This window comes from Candoia aspera, chromosome 1 (genome assembly GCF_035149785.1).
Source record: "Candoia aspera isolate rCanAsp1 chromosome 1, rCanAsp1.hap2, whole genome shotgun sequence".
Lineage (NCBI taxonomy): Eukaryota > Metazoa > Chordata > Lepidosauria > Squamata > Boidae > Candoia > Candoia aspera.
In genome coordinates this window covers 216,596,476-216,619,011 of record NC_086153.1, presented here as the reverse complement: position 1 = coordinate 216,619,011, position 22,536 = coordinate 216,596,476, and the positions used below count along the sequence as shown (strand labels likewise).

The following is a 22,536-nucleotide window of genomic DNA, read 5'->3' as shown; positions in this document are numbered from 1 at the left end:
CCCCCTTCTCATTTCTTTAAAGGTGTCTCCAAAGCAATTTTGCAAGGTGCTGGACCTGAAGTTGAAGCAGAGTGCTCAGTACTTGGTAAGGTGCAACAAGAGGTACCGTTGGGTTAGATAATAGAGGATTTGGGGAATTTCAGTTCCTCAAACATGGTTTGCATAGGGTTTCCTATGTTGTTTAATCATAGTTCTAAATACATTTATTAGGTGCTATTGTGCATATTGGTGGTGGTGGTGGTGGTTGTAAAGAAAGATCTACAAATCAGGAGGCAACATGTTGATGAAAAAGAGGAGATAAATAATATCGACCAAATTAGGAAGCCAGGGACAAAACCTACACAGAATTTTCAGTGGTGTATTTGTGTTGCAGAAGGTTGGGGTTTGTTAGAAACTAAAATTAGGGGCCCTCTTTTCCCATCTAGTTCTCTCTTAGAGCATTGGAAATCGCAATCCCAACATGTTTGGGCTGTGGAAAGAGGCCGTGCTTGGCCATTAGAGAGAAACAGAGAGAAATGGCGAAAAGCCATTTGGAGATTTCTGACCATCTAATTGAAACAGAGATGTGGCTTTAAGCAATGGTGTTATATCTGCCAGGTCTCCCTTGGTAACCTATGGGGACTGAAATGCACCACATCTGGAGGTTATCCGATCACCAAAAGCTGCCCTAAGATATTATGGTCAAATACTAAAAGATGCTTCTGCTGCATATAAGGAACTATCGCTTGAATGGCTTTGTCAGCTGTCCTTCCTTGGCCTGCCGTTCTGTCAAGAAAGTACTCCATTAAGATTAACAGTAATGTTAATTAACTCTTTACAAGCCTGGCAAAAGAAGTGCATCTTTCTAGATTTCCTATGTGTAGAGAGAATTGGGGCCATTTGTAACTTCTGAGTAAGTGCAATCTATAGCCTGGGGCAGTGCAGAAGAAGGCCCTCTCTTATGTGCCAGAAGGACAGGCCTCTGACAGCAGGGATACCTGTCAAAGGGCACCTCCTGCAGATTTGTTAAGATCTGCAGGAGATGCCCTTCGGAAGATACCCCTGCTGTCAGAGGCCTGACCCTCTTAACAACTAGATGGGCTCATTTGAGGGAGAGACAGTCCCTGAAGTCAATCATAAATTGCAAAAGATTTTAATAATACATACTATTCCTTTTTGACAGGTAGGCATCTGGTTACTGATACAGATCTTTCCGCACAGGCAACATATGATTCTGTACTTTGTACTAATTACTAATGTGGATGCTACATTTGGCACCATTTGCAAGTTCCAGACACTTTTCAAGGGTAGCCCTTCATGGAGAGTGTTGTAGTCAAGACACAATATAACCAAGCCCTGGATAATTATCTTTAACTCCGACTAACTTAGGAAAGGTGGCAGATAGCATACTAGCCATAAGGTTACAAATGTAGCCCTTGCTACTACCAGTAAATCTAGGCACAGCTGAGGAACACTCAAGAAATACTCCTAGAGTACAAACTAACTCTTTCAAGGGTTGCAGCTTCATCCCCAACAGGCTGAACCTCAATCTCAAAGACTAGTTTTCTATTTACAGACAGTATCTCTTACCATGTATGGATTTAATTTCAGCTCTTTCTCTCTGATCAGCCCATTATTGGATGTAGGTAATGTTTAAGAGGACCAGGTGGTTCCTTGGAATTAGATGAGAAGGAATAATAGAGCTGGGTGCTAAAAGCATTCTGAGGGCACTGTCTCCAAAATGTGAGATACCATCCCTCAGCTTCTGAGAGTAAGTTCCCACCATAAATGTCAGAATACTTGGAAAAATAGAGGAGCAGGTTTTGGAAGCAATCAGAAGCTGTTTATCTAGCTGGCATTTCTGATGTATCCCAGTCTTTGGCCATAAGCGAGAAAGGGAGAACATGGGGTCCTCCTTATTCTCTTCGCAGGTGCCAAAGAACTTGTGGGAAGGCTGTATTTCTACAATTTGACTTAAAGAACACCCAGTTTTTTTTCAGCAATGTGCCAAAAATGTCTTGGAGGTAGGCAACAAAGGGCAAGCAATTGTCAGACAGAGTTTATAGTTGGTGCTATATATTAAGAAATGTATCTATAGATACTCTACCTCCCAATATATGTAGTATACTGTATGCTAAAGATGGTTCATGGAAAAGCTATCATTTTCACTTTTCCAGCCTCTCAGCCTCACAATGGATTCATAACTACACAAAATGGCAATCTAATCTGTAAAAGAATTATCCACCTGGCTCCTGACTCCAGCATCAAAACTCAGGTCTCCAAAGTGCTTCAGGAGTGCGAAGCAAAAAAGTATGCCTCTGTTGCCTTCCCTGTAATTGGAACAGGTCTGTATTTTATTTTTCAGAGAATCCTTGGTGACTCTTCAGAATAAGGTTTTGATTAAAGAGGGGTATGTGCTAAATCCTAGGGACAATTTCCTAAATTAGCTCACTGTTAGAAAATGTGAACTGCTGTGATGGATTTGCAATACTAGGTTAGCATCATATAGACAATTTCCATTTTTCTGCTATGCTTGAACATGGCAGAGGAGCTGAAATTTCCATATACTCCATCCTCAAAGTAGGATCAATCTCTGACCTTCTGTTTTGTTACAGCTGACTTCTTAAATTCTCCTTCATGACTTCTCTTCATTTGCAGACGGCAGCACCTGGTGTGCTTAGTGCTTGGATGAGAGACTGTTAGGGAATACCAGAGCTGTAGGCTATACTTAGAAGTTGAAAAAATATCCTGGAATAATGGAAGAGCAAACTGTTTATGTATTGCTCTTAAGAAAACTACATGAATATGTCCATGAAATCCTTAGGAGTTCAAGCTTGACTTGAAAGATATTTGACTTGACTTAACTGTACCCTTCATCCTAGTTTCAGGCTTTTATCATAGATCTGGGGTCAATAACCTGGGTCCAGTATTCCTTTTCTTGTGGTCTTTCGAGCCCATACCCACCACATCACGGGCATACCTGGGGGACAAGAGGGAAAAATGATAATGTAATTTTATATATATATATATATAATTATATATATAATATATAGCACCATCATCATGACACAAAAGAATGACTTGCATTAGACATGATGTAGCATCGTGAAGTGTGTTGTCAACATTTTCACGTCATTGCAGATTGTTATGGATGCCGCTGCATGGCACCATCTAATTTGAGAAGGATAATCATTGAAAATTGGGTTCAGTTTTTATGTGTCATAATAGTACTACGTAAACATAATAGTACAGCTTCACAAATCCTATAATTCACTTAACACATTTAAGAAACAAAAAGGGGGATAAAACTAGCATGCTAAACAAATGCCCAAAGAAGTCCCCAAACAAAAAGAAAATCTCACAGATTTTGCATGCCCCCACTAGAGGTGTCTGTTGAATCTGGAGGTTTTGTTAGAATAACAAAAAATGTGTTCCATGATATTGCAACCTGATTTCCACCCCTTGCATATGTGTGTGCAGTGTCACAATGCACATATAAAAGGGGTAGATTTGGGACTGCAGCCCAGATTTCAAGATTTTCCCCCATGTGGACATTCATTGCCTCCACTTACTTTGAATCCAAACCTCCCAATTTGTACCATACATCAAGATTCTTGCCCTCTCACCCTGAAAACCATTAATAATGGGGTCCTGACCACAAAAGATCTGCCTGCTCCTGCTGTAGATCCATGGAGGGGGGCTTTTTTTGAGGGTGCTGCCAGTGGCTGGCCCTATGGGGCAAAGTGTGGGAATAGAGAGCTGTTTCATTGGGCCAGCATCCCAATGAAAAGATTCTAAAGGCCACGTTTGACCTCAGTGATGGAAGAAAGGCAAGAAGTAAATTAAATTCACAATACATACCTATTTTAGAAGGGAAGTAGGCAACATAGTCTACTTGATTGGTTGGTCGATTGATTGGCAGTTTTTAAAATGCACATGTTGATTTGTGGGAATATATGAGGGAAGTGCTATTTAGCAAATTTTAGCAACTCACAAGTAGAGAACCAGTGACCTTCCAGAGGTAAGATTCTTGCATATCCTTGAATCATAGCCTGAATGACCAATAGTTAGGGATGATGAGAATTGTAGTCAAATATTTTGAGAGCCATGGGTTGCCCATCCTTGCTTTGAGTCTCTCATTCTAATCAGTATTAATGATACGTATAATGTGTTGGTTTTTCTCTGTTGCATCTGAAACAGGTCAGGCAGGAAGGAGTCCTGATGAAGCAGCTGCTGATATGATCAGTGCAATTGCTGACTTTGCAGGAAAAGATTTGCCCCAGTACTTGAAAATCATTAAGGTGGTTGTTTTTCAGCCACATATGCAAAAGGCCTTTTATACCACTTTGAAAAATAAAGAAGGACTTGCATTGCCCACCTCAGAATCTATGGTTTCTAAGTTTAAAGGCAAGTGCATAGTATTGGGTTCATTTACATTCCTGTGAATGTTCTTTTCCATTTTTTCTTGTTTGGTGTGTACTTACAGAATTTCCCTTTTGCTTATAGCATTTCTAACTGGTAGGAAGTCACCTGCTAAAAAGAAACGTATTATAGTGTTGGAGAAGAAGATTGAGATGGCATCGTTTGAGATCTGTGGTGAAAACAGGGAAAATGTGGAAGATGCTGTAGCCTGGCTAAAGAAATTGATTTTCCAGGAACAGACAGAAAATCTCATTGTTGATGACTTGATAGACATGTTTGATGATGCTGAGATAAAGAAACTGAATGATCTTCAGAAAAGATTGCACATTGCCATTCAGCTGGACAAGATGCAGTCTCCTCCTTTCATTTTGGTATCTGGTGTCCCCCGGGATGTCCTCACTGCCTTCACAGAAATTCAGAACCTATTAAAATACCTTAAAGCTGACCAGGAAAAGAAATCCAAGGCAGAACTTGCTAAAGTTTTAGTTGAGTGGCAGTATTGTACAAATGGGGATGCCTTTGTAGCTTTTGATATGCTAAGTAACCTAGATTTAGAAGATGCTAAAATCAGCAAAAAGAAACAAGTTCAAGTCCAAATTCAAGGAGAGAATTACACAGCAGACCTGAACAAGATGTGTGTTGTGGATAGCCAAGGAAAAAGTATAAAAATTAACCGTGTTGGAAAGAATGAAGGTAATGAGTGTCTTAAATCATTGAGGTTGGATTAGTAGCTAGATTACTGTTGGTCACCTCTCAAAAATCTCCTCCCCGGGTTTTAAAATGTGTGAAGGGGGAAGGGCAACGGTGCAAGGCAGATGAATATGCATATATCACATAGAACTTTTTAAAATTAAACAAGGTGAACAGACCATTTGTATGATTGGCATCAAAACCTGACCACCAATTCCATATTGGATATGCAAGGCTTGTTCATGTGCAGAGCAGGTGTTCCATCAGTCCTTTTTCCAGCAAGAAATTTAGGCTTGTTTCTACTTCTTGGTAGTAACTGGTAGTATTCCTTTCCCCAAGGTGAAGGGAGACAAGGATAAGTTGGTGCAATGCCTGTGAGTTCCAGTGTGCCTGGAGGCATCTTTCTTGGAACACAACAGGCTTCTTTCTCTATCTGAATTTGAGGTTTTTAACTTTTTTCTTCAAAAAAGAATAAGAATAAATGGGAAGGAGGTATGTCTTCCAGGCTCTAGAATCATCTTTATTTGCAAGAATGTATTTGGATTCCATTGTAAGCACTCTAGGCATATTTGTAGTATATAAAAATGGGGGCTAGAAGCAAGATGGTTGTTAAGTATGTCTTTTGAAATTGGACATGTCCACTATGATAACCAGTTTCTGAAAACATCTGTAACATGTTCTCAAAAAATCTAAATTATTTTATTTGATCAATGTTTAAGACAGCCTTTCTCAACCTTTTGACCCTGGAGGAACCCTTGAAATATTTTTCAGGCCTTGAGGAACCCCTGCACATTCAGGCACAAACATAGGCCAGAAGTTACAAAATTATTATATTCATTTCATGGGTAGGCCTGTATTTATGCATTAACAGTGTTCTTAAACTAAAAATAAAGAATGAAACCTACCTCTTAAATGTGAAGTTGCCCGAATTTGAAATAATGTTTTAAATAAATCATGATCTCCCAGGGGTCCTCTAGTGACCTCTTGGGGAATCCTAGGGTCCCACGGAACTGGTTGAGAAACCCTGGTTTAAGGTGATCAAAACAATTTCTTACCCCAGAAGTAGCTCTTCAAACATGAAGCCCAAGAAGTAAAAGCATTTACCATTTATAAGCTGTCCTATTGACACTGAGCAGAATAGAAACTTACCAGTCTATCAGTCGTTCTTTTTTGGAAGCTAAATCTATAGGTGAGCAAAATGAAAAGATGGAAGGAGGAATTACAGTTGTTTGGAAGTAACACTAAGACTACTTAGTTTGTGAGTGCTGATAGGGCAGTTGTTACGATGAGAGAGAGTTCCCCTGTGCATGGATGTCAGACCACTGAAGATTTTTAAAATAAATGGAATGTTTAGCACAAAGGGAAACATCTCAAATTCCACTGACTGAAAACTTATGCACAGTGCTATTTTCTGGTGGGTTATGTGAGTATATTAACAAAATATTTATTTTGCAGACAAACTATTAGAACACCTTCCTAAACACTGGGAAGATATGAAAGGAAGTCATGTCAAATTGGTTCCGCTACAGCCTACAACAGGAGAATATAAGGAAATTGAAAAAAAATTCAGGATTGGCTGCCCTTCACACACAATTGAAAAGGTGAAATTTGATCTGAGCAACAAGCTTCTGTATTCCAACTGTTAGGCTGCAATTCATTGAATCCTCCAGAATTCTGAAAAGGGCCGCTTTTGAGTTCCAGAACTCTGCATTCCGTAGAACACCAACAGGCTTCTGTTTTGAATGCTTGAGTGGTGTTGAGCAGCTGCAAGCTTGGCTCAAGAATTTGTGATACATTGACATGGGAAAAGAAATTATATTAAAGTAGGATAATATGTAATATCCTGGAAGTGGCAATATTCAGAAACCTGTATCTGTATAATTGGAGTGTATGTGTACAAGAAGCAGGAAAGAGGAAGGAGGAGAGAGCTAGAGTAGCTAGGAAATATGCTTCTGGTTCACCTTCGTTTATTTGAAACCAGTGTCCATACTCCTTCATTTTACAATCTGAAAAATAAAGCATTTAATCTGGAGGTCAGGCAGTAATAATAAGTGTTGAACTCCATGCCCTCCATGACTGTTGGTGCGCTACATCTGTCTGTGAACTGGGTCACAAAGCTTACCAGTCTTTGCTGAGCTGTTGTCCACACTTTTTTCCCCCACCATCAAGTGTCTTCTGATCACCAACCACCCCAATACTGACAATTGAAACTTTGTGTTGTCCTAGTAATTCGATCTTCCATAGTTGCAAGTGGTGGGCATAATAAATCTAGATCTCCAGTAGTTGCTTTTGCATGCATTTGCCCCATTTTGAGTTTAGCAATGGTAAAATCATTCCAAAGGGAATGCAAGTTACTGAATCTTGCTGCTGTAATGTTCATGAGGAGAATTTTCTGAAGTTCTTACCCAGATGAGATAGCAGTGATGTCACTGGCCTTTCCATAGTCCAAAATAGCCACCAAAGAAATTGCTTTTATTTTGCCTGTGGTGAACTGCTGAGGATATTAGGGGTTCAGTCTGTAAATATTTTTATGGTTTTAATAGTTTTGTTTTTAATGATTTTTGTGGGGGGGTTTTGTATTTTTAACAGAGTCACAGCAGTGAGATGGGCAGCTATATAAATTTAATAGATAGATAGATAGATAGATAGATAGATAGATAGATAGGGTTCCTAATCTTATGCTTGCTGAATAAAAGGAATGCAGGCGACAGCATTTTGGTGAGAAGTAACATGTAAGAGGAGAGGGGACGCGGTGGTGCTGCGGTTTAGACCGCTGAGCTGCTGAGCTTGCCGATCGGAAGGTCGGCGGTTTGGATCCGTGTGACGGGGTGAGCTCCCATTGCTAGTCCCAGTTCCTGCCAACCTAGCAGTTCGAAAACATGCAAATGTGAGTAGATTAATAGGTACCGCTTTGGCGGGCAGGTAACGGCGTTCCGTGTAGTAATGCTGGCCACATGACCACGGAAGTGTCTACAGAAAAACACCGGCTCTTCAGCTTTGAAATGGAGATGAGCACCACCCCCTAGAGTTGGACACGACTGGACTTAATGTCAAGGGAAACCCTTACCTTTACTTAACATGTAAGACACTCCTGCCAATTCTCCATTGCAACTTTTCTTCTCAGATTGTTTATTTCTAATCTCAGTATAGTCACTAAGAGAAGATAACAAAACCCACTGAGGATGAATATAGAGGGAAAGTTATTTGTATGATAGGGAATGATACTGATAAATGAATAATAAAATTCTCTATTTGCATCCTTTGTAGATTGAAAGGGTACAGAATCCTTACCTCTGGCAAGCCTACCAAGTCAGGAAACAGCAAATAGATAAAAAAAATGGCCATGGAAACAATGAGAAGATCCTTTTCCATGGGACTCCCAGTTCCACACTGATTCCAATTTACCAGACTGGCTTTAACCGCAGTTATGCTGGAAAGAACGGTAAGATCATTCCAAACAGATATAAGGGAATGTGATACAAAATGTTACATTTCAGAGATGTATAAAGATCTTTAAAAAACAGCACAACAGCTATTCTGATATCTACTCATGAACAACCTAAGGAACAACCCCTGGTCTTTATTTTGTCTACTTTGTCTTGCCATTTTCATTGAAACTTATTTTCATATAGGGTGCAGACATAGCTTGCCAGCTTCCTTACTTTTTAAATTAAGTATTAATAATAATTCAAAATCTGCCTTGCTGCGAAACAAAATTCTGACCTCCAGCATTTCCAAAGGTACTTCTGACACAGATCCCATCAACTTTCCCAGAAAAATAATGGGCAACTGCAGCTTTGGTTGGAAGATCCAGAAAGTGTAGTAAGGACAGTGTTCATATGCAGAGTTCCTTTTCTCTGGAGGGAATTGTGGGTTTTACCAGGTTGTCAGCTCAGGGGGGAAAAATGGTATTCCCTTTCTATTCTCAGAGTTAGTAGGACTGCGGCTGCTGAATGCACATCATCTTTTTCTGCTCAGTGGATAGATTGTGGACACAGAAGGCTCCAGTATCATTTTTCAGTTTTGAGGGGAATGGGAAAACCAGGCTGTTGTGTCTTCATTTTCCATGAAAATGGTAGTGGTAGCATCTCAGTTTTATAACCCCCTGCTCAAGGGGGGTTATAAAACATTCTGTCTTCCTAAAATGAGAGGTTTCAGATTCCTTTCGATCAATTTCTGAATGAACAACGTAGTCACTGGCTTCTTTAAAAATGTACTTTACTGAACAGATTGGCTAGATAATCTAATATCTGCAAAGAAATTCCATATTGGATTATTTTTAGGTAATGTGAGTCTCATAATAATAATGTGAATAAAATAATAAATGAAGTATTAAAAAAATACAAAAAAAACCAGGCGAAACTCTCCCCACGACCCAAGTTTGATCTCAGCGGAAGCTGGATTCTTGGGTAGCCGGCTCAGATCGACTCAGCCTTCCATCCTTCCGAGGGCGGTAGAGTGAGTACCCAGCTTGCTGGGGAAGGTGACGACTGGGGCAGGCAATGGCAAACCACCCCGCTCTATAGTCTGCCAAGAAAACATCGCAAAAGCAGCATCCCCCAAAGGGTCAGACATGACTGGGTGCTTGCACGGGGATCTTTCACCTTTCAGTTTCAGTGTGACAATTCATCTCTCAAAGCTGAAGTACCAATGGTGGTACTTTCCATTGGTTTTCTTAAATATCAATGTTTTAAACACTTTTTTCCTGGTTTCAGCTGTGATAATTGGTAATGGGACCTACTTTGCCACCTCTTCAAACTATTCTGCGGATGATAGATACTCCACACCAGACAGTCATGGCAGAAAATATATGTACATTGCCCGTGTTCTGACTGGAGATTATTGTACAGGAAAAGCAGGACAAATTACACCACCATCCAAAAATAAAGACGGATTTGACTTATACGACAGCGTAACCAACAACATGACTCAACCATCGATGTTTGTTATCTTTCACGATGCTCAGGCTTACCCAGAACATCTAATTACTTTTAGAAGGTAAGTTAACAGGCAAAAGATGATTTACTTGCCTCTCACACTAAAAGCAAGTAATCTGAATGAACCTTTTTAGAATATTTGTCACTTGAATCTTGATTCGCTAGCTGGCTCCTCCCAGAATGGCAAAGGCTAAAATAATAGTAAGATCCAGTAGAGATCAGCAAACAATGTTGAATTCAAACTAGAGAGGGTAGAACATGAAGGTTTTCTGGATAGAGAATCTACTTGAAGGAAATGGTAGAACCCTGAGCATTGCAGTCTTGTAAAGGCATTGAGGATATATATGATTGGAAATGTTCTATAAAGTCTCCTTGCTGTAACTTTCACTGATCACATGTTCAAAGGGTCCCTTTCAGTTTCAGTGAAAATCATTATGCATGGCAGATGAAGGAAAACAGGTGCTTTTTTCCAGATCAGAGATTTCTCTAATCTTTTCTGGTGGCTTTGCCAATTCTTCTGAAGGTGTTGAGGAAATTCTGAACTTCACCATCAGGTCACTTGTCCTCCACCGATTTATCTGTATTTTCCAGGAGCATTCAGCACCTATTTCTGCATTTTCATCTGGTGCTTAGCAAGTTATGAGCAAGCATGTGTTTTCTATTTCTGGAAAAATGGTTAGCAACAACATGCATGAATTAAATATGCCTATTATTGACAGTTTGCAGGTAGTGAGAAACCAAAGCTCAGCTGTAAAGCTGGGATAGCTTGTACTAGTTTCCATTTCTGCCTTAATCTGGACTGCTTCTATGCTTATGGTATTCTGCTATGCATAAGAGAACTAATGAGAAATTTTAACCATCAAACGACTGTTAAAACAAAAGCCAGTTGCACTTTACGGCATTGTGTCAGAGACTGAAAAACAGTAGGTCCACCCTACAGCCATGAATTGGTCACTTCAGCTTTAGAAAGGACTTGGAGCTCACAAAGAAGCCATAGATCATAGTTGTTTTCAAGTACTGCTCTTACTACTGCATGGGAAAGAACTGCATCCAGCTGATGAACTTCATGAGGAGCCAGAAAGTAGACAGAAAGCCAGAAAGGGTAGTCCATCGACTCAAGAGAGGAGCAGTGCGCTCTGGTTGGTTCTCCCCACTGCCATTTAGAAATATAACTCTCAAGTGATACGTCAGCTCTCATCCTGCCAAATGATGCCACTAGTTTATTAACTAGCATTATCTTGGCCCAAGTACTGAAGTGCCTGCATTTAAAATTTTTCCAAGAATTACCTGTGTCATTTACTCCAATAAACTTTGAAAAACGTGTATTTAGTGTTCGTGCTTATTCTTGGACTACAGGAGGGATGGTGGCTATAGGGGAGTTTCACTGGTTTAAACCAGAGTTCAGTATGGATGGCCTCCCAGATCTTTCAATTCCTCAATTGGCCATGCTGATGAGAGTTGGAGAGCCATGTACTGAGCATCACTGGGTTTGGGAAAGCTTGTAACCCTACAGAAAACTTGAATTGGTTTCATCCTGCATTTGTGCTAGTAATTTACTTTTGCATTCAATACATGTGAATCAGCTGGGTTTCCCCCTTTTCTAATCTGAAGATTAGGGCACAGATTGCTATTTTCCTGGAATCACATAGTTTAACCAGGAAAAAGAGCACCTACACCAACTTGCCACAGAAGGCCTAAAGTCTTTATTATTAAACATTATCCTTACTGGACAGTTCACGGTCAAAACAAGGAATGTTTTCCCTAAATAAAACATTGCAGAGGGGGAGATCTAATTCTCAAAGTTGGAGGAGGAGAGTGGTATAGCTGGATAAAGTTTGGGAGGCTCAGGTTCAGGTGTGCTGGAGAATTTTGGATGTCACTTAGTCTGAGGTATTTCGAAGGGTGACGCCAGTAGGTATAAAAAAGACATCCTCATGTAAGCCAGCTTTTGCTCTTGGAGAAAGGAGGATAATCTGGTATGCATGCATGTAACAGTCTCTCGTGAACTAGAAGATACCACACTCCACACAACTAGAATCAAGTTTTTATTACTTGTAAGTCCTGTTTCACAATCTGCCATGGAACAGTCCTCTTCTAATATATATTGGCTGAAACAAAACAAATTAGTGGTATATCATGTCATCACCTGAAACTGGAAATCAAGTGTGCTTGCAAGCCACTGCTCTCTGAAAAGCCTGCTCAACATATAAAAAATCAATTGTTTCTCCCAAATAAGGACCTGTGAATGAGGAGGGGGGATTGTCTCGCGTTAGAAAATGCCACTGAAAACCACAGGGGCTCGTGTGTGTGAAAGTTTAGTAGAGGTTTAGGAACTAGTACCTCTATATGAAATGGGTTTTGATAGTCACTAATTCAAATATTGATTCATTTTCTCCTGGGCCTACTCGTTTTGGAATGTGGTTTCTGGAAGGTATACATGGGGAGGGGGGGCATCTCCAAGACTGGTTGCAGCTGCAGTTGGCAACTTTAAGTTGACAAAGTAGAGAAGCACGGCATTGGGCAAGATTTTAACCTGCCCTGATTTATTTATCATCCATTCTTCCTTGTGGGGGGAGGCAGGGCACCATCTTAAATTCAATGCCCACTTCCTTCGGGAGTATACAATACAGTATTACTTTTCAGCCACTCAAATGGGAGGACAGTAAAGAAATTGCATTAAAAATGGTAAGAAGACGGTGATGTAGTTTTACGACTTTCTTCAAGAAGTGTCCAAGCAGCAGAATACAGGCTCTTGTGTTTACTGAAACTGGGGCATAAACTTAATCAACTAAGAATATGCAAACTTCTCTGAAGCATTAGACATCCCAGCAAGCAAGCATCCTTCTTCAGTTTGCTAGGATCATATAGCTACTCCCACTATTTAGATCATGTCTTGGAATACGTGATGGGAAATCAATGGGGCAACATAGGGGAAGCACCAATAATGTCCAACTCTTCTCAGCCACTATCCTGTTTTAAGATCATTTTTCCGTATTACGGATATCAAACTGTAATCCAATCTGGGCTCCACTAAAATGTAAAAGTACACAATAACAGCTGTCTTAATTTTGAAGATTTGTAACTTGCCAAAGGCACAGGCAGCAGTCATGTAAATGGAAATTACCAGTTGGGACTCAAAAGATGTCAAATGGTGTAATCACAGAGGCTCACTATCTATGCATCTACTCGTATCTAGGCTCCTTTGATGTTAACATAACTGCAGTGAAGAAATTAATACAGGTTTGGTTCTATGTAATATTTTTGGATTGCAGCTTCAGTCAAAAGTATTAACAATTCTTTCAACTTGCATCTGTAATCCTAAATGTAACACCATTAATTCAACAAATATTCTGATTTTCATCATTTCATACTAGGTAACAAGGAATTCTGCCAACGCTAATTCTTATTATTCCTCCTCCGCCACCATCTGCTAAATTAAAATGATATATATTTAGACAAGCTAGAAACTCTGGACTGCTGATTGACATAAAAATACTCATTCAATTCCTTTTGCCTTCAGCTCTTCTCTAACACGTTTCAGATAATGAGGATCAGGGTAGCCAAAACTAGAGGGGAGACAAGAAAGAGATTTGCTTAAACCAAGGAAGCACTAAACACAAATAGCAATATCCAGTGCTGAATTGAACTGTTTAAAAATGCACTTAGTTTGCAAATATACAAACTAATTTAACAGGATACTTGAGAAAAAATAATCTAGTATCACTGAAATATGAGTAAGGAGTAAGTGTGCCTGCTGGACTTCAATATGCTAATGAACACTTTAGAATGATTGCTTTAAAAAAAAGATTTCTAGTTATATTTTAAAACCGATTCTGAAGATAGCTTTAAAGAGATAGGCTTGGGTTCAGGGTCCTCCTTTGCAGAAAGAAGGGCTCCTGCTATCTGCAAGGCTTTTAATCCAGCACATTTTCTTCCTCTAGCTCAATACTGGTTGAAGCACCCATAGGGTTGGATTTTAAGGGAGGTTAAGAAAAGTCATAGAAGGAAAACATCCCCATCTTCTTCCAGGCCCTTTGCCTACATGCACTTCCCACTCGCAGGTTCCACCCTTCAGACAATATGGGGCAGGAAAAGGGGATTTGCTCTGAGGAACAGGAATTCAGTCAGCATCCCCTGCTCTTCATCAAACTCTATCCCACACCGTTCAAAACATATTGGAAACACTTTAAAGGAAAAAAAAACCCACTGAGCAGATAAAGGGTATTCCTACTATGGGAAGATTTTTACCACAACGCATTAGATCAACCATTCACAGTGATGCTGTGGCCACCCTCTCGGTGCCTGGAAGCTGTAGGGGTCTGGATGGGGAACAACAGGCTTCAGCTGAACCCTGGGAAGATGGAGTGGCTGTGGGTTGGGGGCTCCTCAGCATCTGGGAACTTACCATCTTTGGTTCTGGATGGGGTTGCACTGTCCAGACAGAGCTGGTGCATAACTTGGGGGTCCTCCTGGACTCATGACTCCTGCTCAAAGAGCAGGTGGCAGCCGTGGCCAGGGGAGCCTTTGCCCAACTTCATGTTGTGCGCCAGTTACACCCTTTCCTGGATCGGGAAGCCCTCTGGTCAGTCACTCATGCCCTAGTCAACTCCTGTACAGACTACTGCAACACACTCTACATGTGGTTACCCTTGAAGAGCATCTGGAAGCTACAGCTGGTCCAGAATGCGACTGCGCGAACAGTCTTAGGAGCCCTAAGGAAGGTACATTTAACACCTTCGCTGTGCGAGCTGCATTGGTTGCCAGTTTGCTTCTGGGTCCAATTCAAGCTGTTGGTTATCACCTTTAAAGCCCTACATGGCATGGGTCCAGGTTACCTGAGGGACTACCTCACTCCCATTGCATCGACCCATCCCACCCGGTCAGGCAGAGAAGGCATGCTATGGACCCTGTCCATGAGAGATTGTCGATTGGCAGGGTCCAGGAAGAGGGCCTTCTCTGCTGTGGCCCCTGCCCTGTGGAACACATTACCCCCAGAGGTGAGGCAGGACCCCACTCTCCCGGCCTTCCGAAAGGGAATGAAAACCTGGCTTTGCCACCTCGCTTGGGGTGGAAGGGGGGATAGCCAATCACGGGGGTGGTTGGCACCGTGATGTGGCTCCGAGGAATTTATATTTTATATAAATTTTAAATAGTTTTCTGTATCTCCCCTTGTGGGGGAGATGGGCGGTGATAAAAAGATGATAGATAGATAGATAGATAGATAGATAGATAGATAGATAGATAGATAGATAGATAGATATTTTATAGCTCATATTTATATTTCTATGATGTATTTGTTTTTATGTTTTTAATTTGTTATTCTAACTGAATTGTAAACTGCCCAGAATCACTTGCGAGATGGGCAGTGCAGAAATATGAGAAATAAATAAAATTCCCAGCATACACTGGATTACAAATCCCATGATCCCAGCCAACATGGGCATTGTACTCTCATATACCTAGAGGGCACCCAACAGGGGATAGTTGTATTAGGCTGTTTCACTGACAGCAAAATATCTATTTGTGATGAAAACCAAGAAACGTTTGCTCCACTGTGCTGGGCAGCAGCTGTTCTGCTGAAATGGATTTTACTAGCACTTAGTGCAGTGTTTCTCAACCTTTGCAACTTTAAGATGTGTGGACTTCAACTGGCAGAATTCCCCAGCCAGTATCAGCATTAGCTGGCTGGGGAATTCTGGGAGTTGAAGTCCACACATCTTAAAGTTGCAAAGGTTGAGAAAAAATGACTTAGTGAGTTCAAGAAAAATAAAAAATTGCATGCAAAATTTTATCAGGGGAAATGTACTATTCTTTCTTGAAAAAAAATAACAAAAATTTGAACTTACTTTCTTTGTCCTCCAAAAATACTAGTTTTGTGATGAATGTCATTCCAGGTAATGACATCAGTCATGCCAGTTGTTCGTGACTGGCCCACTGTGAAAATCAAAGCTTGCTCAAAGGCCCGTCGCAGCAGCTTCAAAATTTCTCTTCCTTCCTTGTTGTCAGGTAAGTATGCTGTACGGCACGTTCCAGGGTAACGTTTCCCTGGGTGAGGATGGTGTGCCTGGTTTAGAAACAGTAGCAAATGCTAAAGCACCACGTGTTTCAGATTTCACTGCAAAAAGCTAACTGTTGTGCAGCTATTCTGATCTGAGGCGGAAAAGGTGCAGCGGATGGGACATGGAGATGTTTGCTGCACTTGTCAGCACCTTCTTTAAAAAGCAGTACCTTTTCCTGGCACTGACAGGGTAGAACTGCAGCCCCAGGAAAATATGTGCTTGAGTTACAGAAGCATTAAAGAGGCACCAGCAAGGTAGAATAAACTTAGTACACCCTGGCATTGTCTCCTTAACTCGAACACACATTTTCCAGGAGCTGCAAGGCTTTCTTTGAGTCCAGGAAAAGACACAGGAGTGCCTTTAAGGAGGAGCCAAGATATGCAACATGCTACCACCCACCTCCAAAGCATTTTTTCTGCTTCAGATCCAGCTCCATATCCATACTTACCAAATAACAAAACGGGACATTCTCAGCTACAGCCCGTTCAATCGGCATTTGGCTTCCAACAATAGGGCAGCCCAATGTTTCTGGGAAAGGCTGTCAAGTATGACATGAATTGATAGCTCACCTTTTCTTAACTTCAATAAGAAGCAGGATCCCCACGCTACTGAAGAAATAAAACTGCACTTCCTTGCAATGTGATTGCTTTCATTTCATTACAGACATTCCACCACATTCCTCCAAATAGTCTGTCTGCTTTTTGTATCAACTGACCATGCTCAGATCTTTTTGGGTGGTCAGGAAGCTTCCACTGAGCAATTTGAGATGTGACAAAAGAGGGACATAAAGATGTCCAACTCCACCTACATTAAACTATTGGTTTTATCTGTGGATTTCTATTGTAGCTCTGCGGACTGTCCCTGGAGACACATAAAAATAACTTCTCAACATGACATAGAAAACAAACCACATTCTAACCCACAGAAAATAATGAGTTTTCTACAAATAAAACTGGCACCTAGGACACCAGTGCCAGCAAAAAATCTCATCAGGCTCCTGATTTTATTTCTCTAAAGTCTATTTTAATTCAAAATAACTGAGAAGCTTGCATGTCAAAGCATCATCATCATACTGTTGCTCAAACTTACTGTCTGAATGCCTTCAGGTATACTGTAGGTAATACTGATGGTTCCAGAGTCTGGAAAACCAGGAAGGGAACTTCTGATTTTGATGACCTCCATTCTCCCTGGGGGCTGATTTCCTTTGACCTTCCCATAGACTAGGTTGCACACAGGGCAGACTGGTTTGCGTTTCATTGCCTCTCCTATGCAGTTTGCACAAAATGCATGCTTGCAATTGGATAGCACTGTCTTCTGGTGGATTTTATCCAGGCAGATGGAACATTCCTCTTCTGGTTTGACTTCCGTTGCCTTCACTATTGGCTGCTCCAGAGAAGGAACTGGCTGCATTTTGTGATGACTTTGTGGCTCAAAGGATGCACTTGTATCAGCCTCAGCACTGGAACTAGGAATGGTTGTTGTTTCACTATTTACAACTACAAATTCCTCACTATTCAGAGACTTCATGATGAGCTTCTCAGCAGAACATATATGTTCAGGAGGACCACAAAGGCTCAGGTAATTTTCATTCAGAGACAGCGTTACTCTGGGATATTCATTTTGGAAATACGGAAATATTTCCTTCAATTTTCTTTTCTGATCTGCCAGAAGTTTCAAGGGAATTTCTTTTTTATATGGCTGTTCTAACATCTTCAGATATGTATACTGGAAACTCTCATAAGCTTCTGAAGACTTGTCTGACAATGCAGGTGACTGGGGCATAAAAATGATGCGTGTTAACTGACCACCTTGGCAGTTTCTTACCTCCATTCTAGTACAATACGTAAGGTTTATAATTTCAATTTCTTGCCTTAACTCTGGTTTCAGAAATTCAAACGTAGCAGAGTCAACTTCAATGCCACTTGCCTGTAAGTGGGGATCATTTACTTTATTCCGGTTCTTTGCTGCCATTTCTTCTAACAGTGCCTTTGCAGCTGAAACTTCCTTTGAGGGGCCTTGAAGAATCACTGTATCCTTGTATTTTTTAATAATAATGTTTTTGCATTTGCTTTTTATCATCTCATATGCATGGCTCTCAAGGAAAGGAACTGTTTCCTGCTTTAGATCTCCTGCTACTTTCTGGAAAAGCGAGACAAAATCCTGCTGAGCTCTGTTCATAAAGCTTGATATCCCTACTGAAGCAAATCGGACAGACGTCATTCCATTCTCAGTGTTGCTTCTGATTAGCTTTACACTGAACTTCTCCTCTAGTTCTTCAATTTCTTTCCTGTAGGCTTGTCTAAAATATTCAAAAATACCTGAAGGAACTTCCATGCTGGCCAGTTCTTCTAAATCTTTCCTGTATCCTCTGTTGTGTTCTCCCTTTCCTTCACCCCAATTGTCCTGCTTTTTAGGTTGTGAAAATTCACTGCTGCGGCGACCTCCAAGGAGTTTCTCAAAATGATGGTGTAACTTTTCAATATCGTCATAGTCTCCCACCACCTTTTCAACACCAAGGTGACTTGAGCATCTGTCTATTTTTAAGGTGGGACATACAGCAGTCACTTGATCTCTCTCCTCTCTGCTGAGCAAGTCAGTATTCAGGGTGGCAGACACCTCAAGAAATACCTGGAAAGAAAGAAAGGAAGAAAGAAAGAAAGAAAGAAAGAAAGAAAGAAAGAAAGAAAGAGAAAGAAAGAAAGAAAGAAAGAAAGAAAGAAAGAAAGAAAGAAAGAAAGAAAGAAAGAGGGGACACACCAGAAATGTGAGTCAGTACAATAAAAATGGTACACCGGATTTAACAAAAAGTCCATTTTCTACAGTGAATAATTCCACTGTGACCTATCTCCCTCCTACTTGCTACTTCTTCACTCTCTGGTATCAGCCTATTCCTTGCATGGTCAATATAATCACCTATGCTTTGGCTTTTAAGGAGGCCTAAATGCTTATAAATGTTGCTCACCAGCACATGTATAAAAAAAGGGGAAGTCAGAAACTTGATAGCATTTTAAAAAATATGTATTTCTCTTTTTTACTTTTTAGTATTTTGAATTTGTTAAAGTTGTTTTGTTCATCTGCATTTCCTTCTATTAACATGTATAGACATACACACACACACACACACACAGTTGTAACAAGTAACAATACAATGGACATTTCAGTATCAAGAAATTTAGCCAAAACCTTTATTATATTACAAATACCTTCACTCTTCCTCTGTCTCTTCCTTTCCAATGTTATACTTAACTTCCAATAAAAAAGCCAAATAATCATAATGCTTGCAACACTGATACCTTAAATTGTAACTAATAATGATAGAATATCCATCTTTCTCTATGGTATCTAAACAATGGAATGCTAAGAATTTAAGTATATTACATAAATATCATTGTATTGAAATATATTGTATCAAGATTTACACTATAACAATAAAAAGGGAAAAGAAACTATGCCTCTTCCCCATTTCCTCTTTGCCTGGATAGCCCCCAGAAGTGTTTCCACCTTCCCCCATTCACCAGGGATAGATGGAAGAGCAGACATTCCCAAGCAAGGCCATCGCTTTGTTGGTAAACTTACAGTCACCTCCAGGGACTCTGGGATCTATAGTGCCACACATTGCAATAATCTTTGTAAATGGCAAAGACAGAGCTTGGTTTTTGAATGAAGTGAATAAGGGAGAAAGCTTCCAGTATTTCAATATGTGGGGTGGGGTTTCTTAGCAGTTCAGAACAATTTAGAAGAACGAGATTGTCAAAATAACATCTTTGAATAATGTGAAATATTTAACATAACAGCAATTATCCACAGAGAAAAAAAATCAGCTGTACATTTGATGTAATGGTAGATATCTTAAGCTCTTCTAAAGCTCAGTAAAAAGGTAACTCTTTCCATTTAGGAAGGAGAATTTTGGAGCCATTACTGAGAAAAAAATTCACTGCTGTTTGAGTGGAAGAGTTATGGCCTTGCAGATGTGTACGGCAGATCAACAGTTTTCAATTTTGTGAAATCAACATATATCACAAAATTGAAAACTGTTATATAAGAGTAACAGTAACATTCAGAATTAGGCTCCCAAGCAACTACTGATTTCATTCTTTCTCTCTAATATGATATAATATTATATAGGTATGTGTATAGAGATCTTCCACCCGAACAACTAGTGTTCCGCTACCTTTATTCCTAGCTGGGCTATGAAAATAGGTGGGAAAACATGGGTGATGGTGGAAGAAAACGTGTCCCATCCCATAGAGTTTCAGGTTAAGCTCCTAAGACTTACTCCCTGGGGATATTATCAAAATGCTCCTTATCATTTGACTCCACTCTTGCATTAAATTCAATAGTTACAATTACATAAACAAAAGGATAAGTAAATGTAAGGTTGCTTAAATAAGTTCCTACTCTAACCTACAAGTATAAAATTGGTTAAATAAGTTTCTATTTACTCCTATGCAATCATGTTTCCAGCAATGTACTGTAGGGCCTTCTAAAGCTATAAAGTTCTGGAGGACGGTGAGAAATGCCCAAGGAGTAATAAAACCCAACCCACAGTCTGCAAGGAGGAATCAGATGATATTTTTTAAAAGGGGGATGGGTAGGTTTAATTTCAAGAATATATCATCAGTTTCCGGGATTTGGGGCCTCAAGCAGAGAGATCAAAGTGGGCTTCAAGATTCTGTTTTGAGGGCTGAACAAAACAGGGCCACTTTTCCTAGGTCTGTGCCTGACAAGCAGGCAGGCAGCCAAAAACAACAACAACAACAACAACAACAACAAGAGCATGCCAAACCTGTCGCTGGAATTTGCTAACTGGTAGGGTGGGAGCGTCATTATCATATAAAATTAATTTACAGAAAATACAATGTCTGACGACACTTAAGATTTAGGATTTTCATGGTCACCAGTATTGTGGGGATGGTTGGGAGCTAACGTAAGTGTTCTACAGTAAGCAAACGTAGAGGCTTACCTTTTTCGTAACACTTTTATGATCAGCTGCATAGATTTCCTCTTGCTTGTTTTTAAAATAATTCTGAACAGGCAACGAGTTGGAAGAAGAAAGTGAAGCTGAAACCAAGCCTTTGAAATTGTTTGTAAACACTGTTTCTGCAGCATCCACCAGGGTCATCTCTGAATCTGGCAAAATTCTTATCTCCAGCGTAATTCCCCCAACTTCTACAGCATGGCCATGATGGGCCTTCACTCGGTTCTTCACTACATCAAGGGAGGAAAAAAGAATGATTGAAATATATATTTGACTTGCTTATTTTTTTTATAGTTACACCACCATAATAGGGTTCACACATCACACAAAGCCATGGAATTGTTTATTTGGTATCAGCATACTGTATGAACTCAGTCACAGTGGTTTGTAAATCACTGTTTGCAAATTATATATATTTGTGTATGCGTATTTGCGTGTGTATACACACACACAGATACAACCCGGCAGTTTATAGAAATCTAGCTTGCATATCTAAAGCATGCTAGTCCTGAAGCTCCAGGAATGCTGAAATGATGTTCATATTTGAGGACAGGTTTAGACCCCTATTTAAAGCTCAAACCCAACTTACCTTGGTAATGGAGGCATGCATACCACAATCGGGCCAGGCCTATTTTTCTTGCTTATATTTTTCCAGTTTATCAAGCGAGAGATGAAGGCACTATCCCTGCCCTAAACCTCCTCCTTTGAAAGAAGTTTCGGGATTGAGCTCAACGGTTTGCCAATGCCCTTCACGAAATGTCTGAAAGCATTACGGGTCTTTTAACAGCCTCGAAGCAATCTAGCAGGGGAACTGGTCTGAGATAATATCCAAGAAGAAAAGGTTATTTGTCTGACTTCGGCAGATCACGTATGTATTGAAAACCTGTGCGTGCGTGTGTGCCTAACAGAAGGTGTCCTCCCCAGACTACCGTGAAATTTTATCGGAGGCAGAATGGGATAGCCACAATAGCTCGAAAATCCCACTGGAGCCACGAACCCCGCCCGATCGCTCCTCCTCGCACCGCCCGCTACCTTCTTCCGACCGGAACCGCACGGAATAGATGCCCCGTTCACGGTCTTCCGATCGCACGTCGCATTCGCCGCCACCGGATTTCTTCGGGGACTGGAAATGGATCGCCAGCTTAGCCTCTAGCCTCTCTACGAACATTTTGGGAGGGAAGACCTGCACAAACAGCGGGGCGACGTAGCTCGCCATAGCCACTGCGGCCCACCCGCAATAAAACTTTCGCTTTCGTTTCTTCGCCAGCGATCTCGCCGCAGACCAGCAGACAGCGAGAGCTCCTCCCTTGCACGGCCGTGACGTAATCCTGCGCCGCGCTGCAGCTGGGCGTCCAGCGCCGCAGGCTGCCTGGCCGAGAGAGCGGCAGCCGGCGGGAGGGAGGGCACTGCCTCGTGCAGGGCTTTTCCGGGGCGGGTTTGTCTGCCTTAAGCAGCCAAGTGCCGGAGGGAA

General features: G+C 40.8%; 2 protein-coding genes across 2 annotated transcripts in view; one reads left to right on the top strand and one right to left on the bottom strand.

Annotated features, from left to right (window-relative positions):
- Nucleotides 1-11,353, top strand: part of LOC134487144 (protein mono-ADP-ribosyltransferase PARP14-like) — a 30,514-nt gene extending 19,161 nt beyond the window's left edge. Inside the window, exons 11-17 of the mRNA XM_063288744.1 lie at nt 23-85; nt 2,157-2,324; nt 4,180-4,386; nt 4,486-5,094; nt 6,547-6,692; nt 8,359-8,533; nt 9,807-11,353. Of these exons, the coding sequence (XP_063144814.1) occupies nt 23-85; nt 2,157-2,324; nt 4,180-4,386; nt 4,486-5,094; nt 6,547-6,692; nt 8,359-8,533; nt 9,807-10,093 (1,655 nt within the window). The 3' untranslated portion in view covers nt 10,094-11,353. The remainder of the gene's footprint in view (nt 1-22; nt 86-2,156; nt 2,325-4,179; nt 4,387-4,485; nt 5,095-6,546; nt 6,693-8,358; nt 8,534-9,806) is intronic.
- Nucleotides 11,354-12,060: 707 nt separating this feature from the next.
- On the bottom strand, nt 12,061-22,310 carry DTX3L (deltex E3 ubiquitin ligase 3L). The gene is made up of 5 exons (XM_063288739.1): nt 22,098-22,310; nt 21,051-21,295; nt 17,177-18,715; nt 15,875-16,092; nt 12,061-13,594 (listed from the first exon to the last, which is right to left on the bottom strand). Exons 1-5 carry the CDS (start codon nt 22,279-22,281, stop codon nt 13,525-13,527), a joined length of 2,256 nt encoding a protein of 751 aa, XP_063144809.1. The 5' UTR covers nt 22,282-22,310; the 3' UTR covers nt 12,061-13,524.
- Nucleotides 22,311-22,536: the final 226 nt, after the last annotated feature.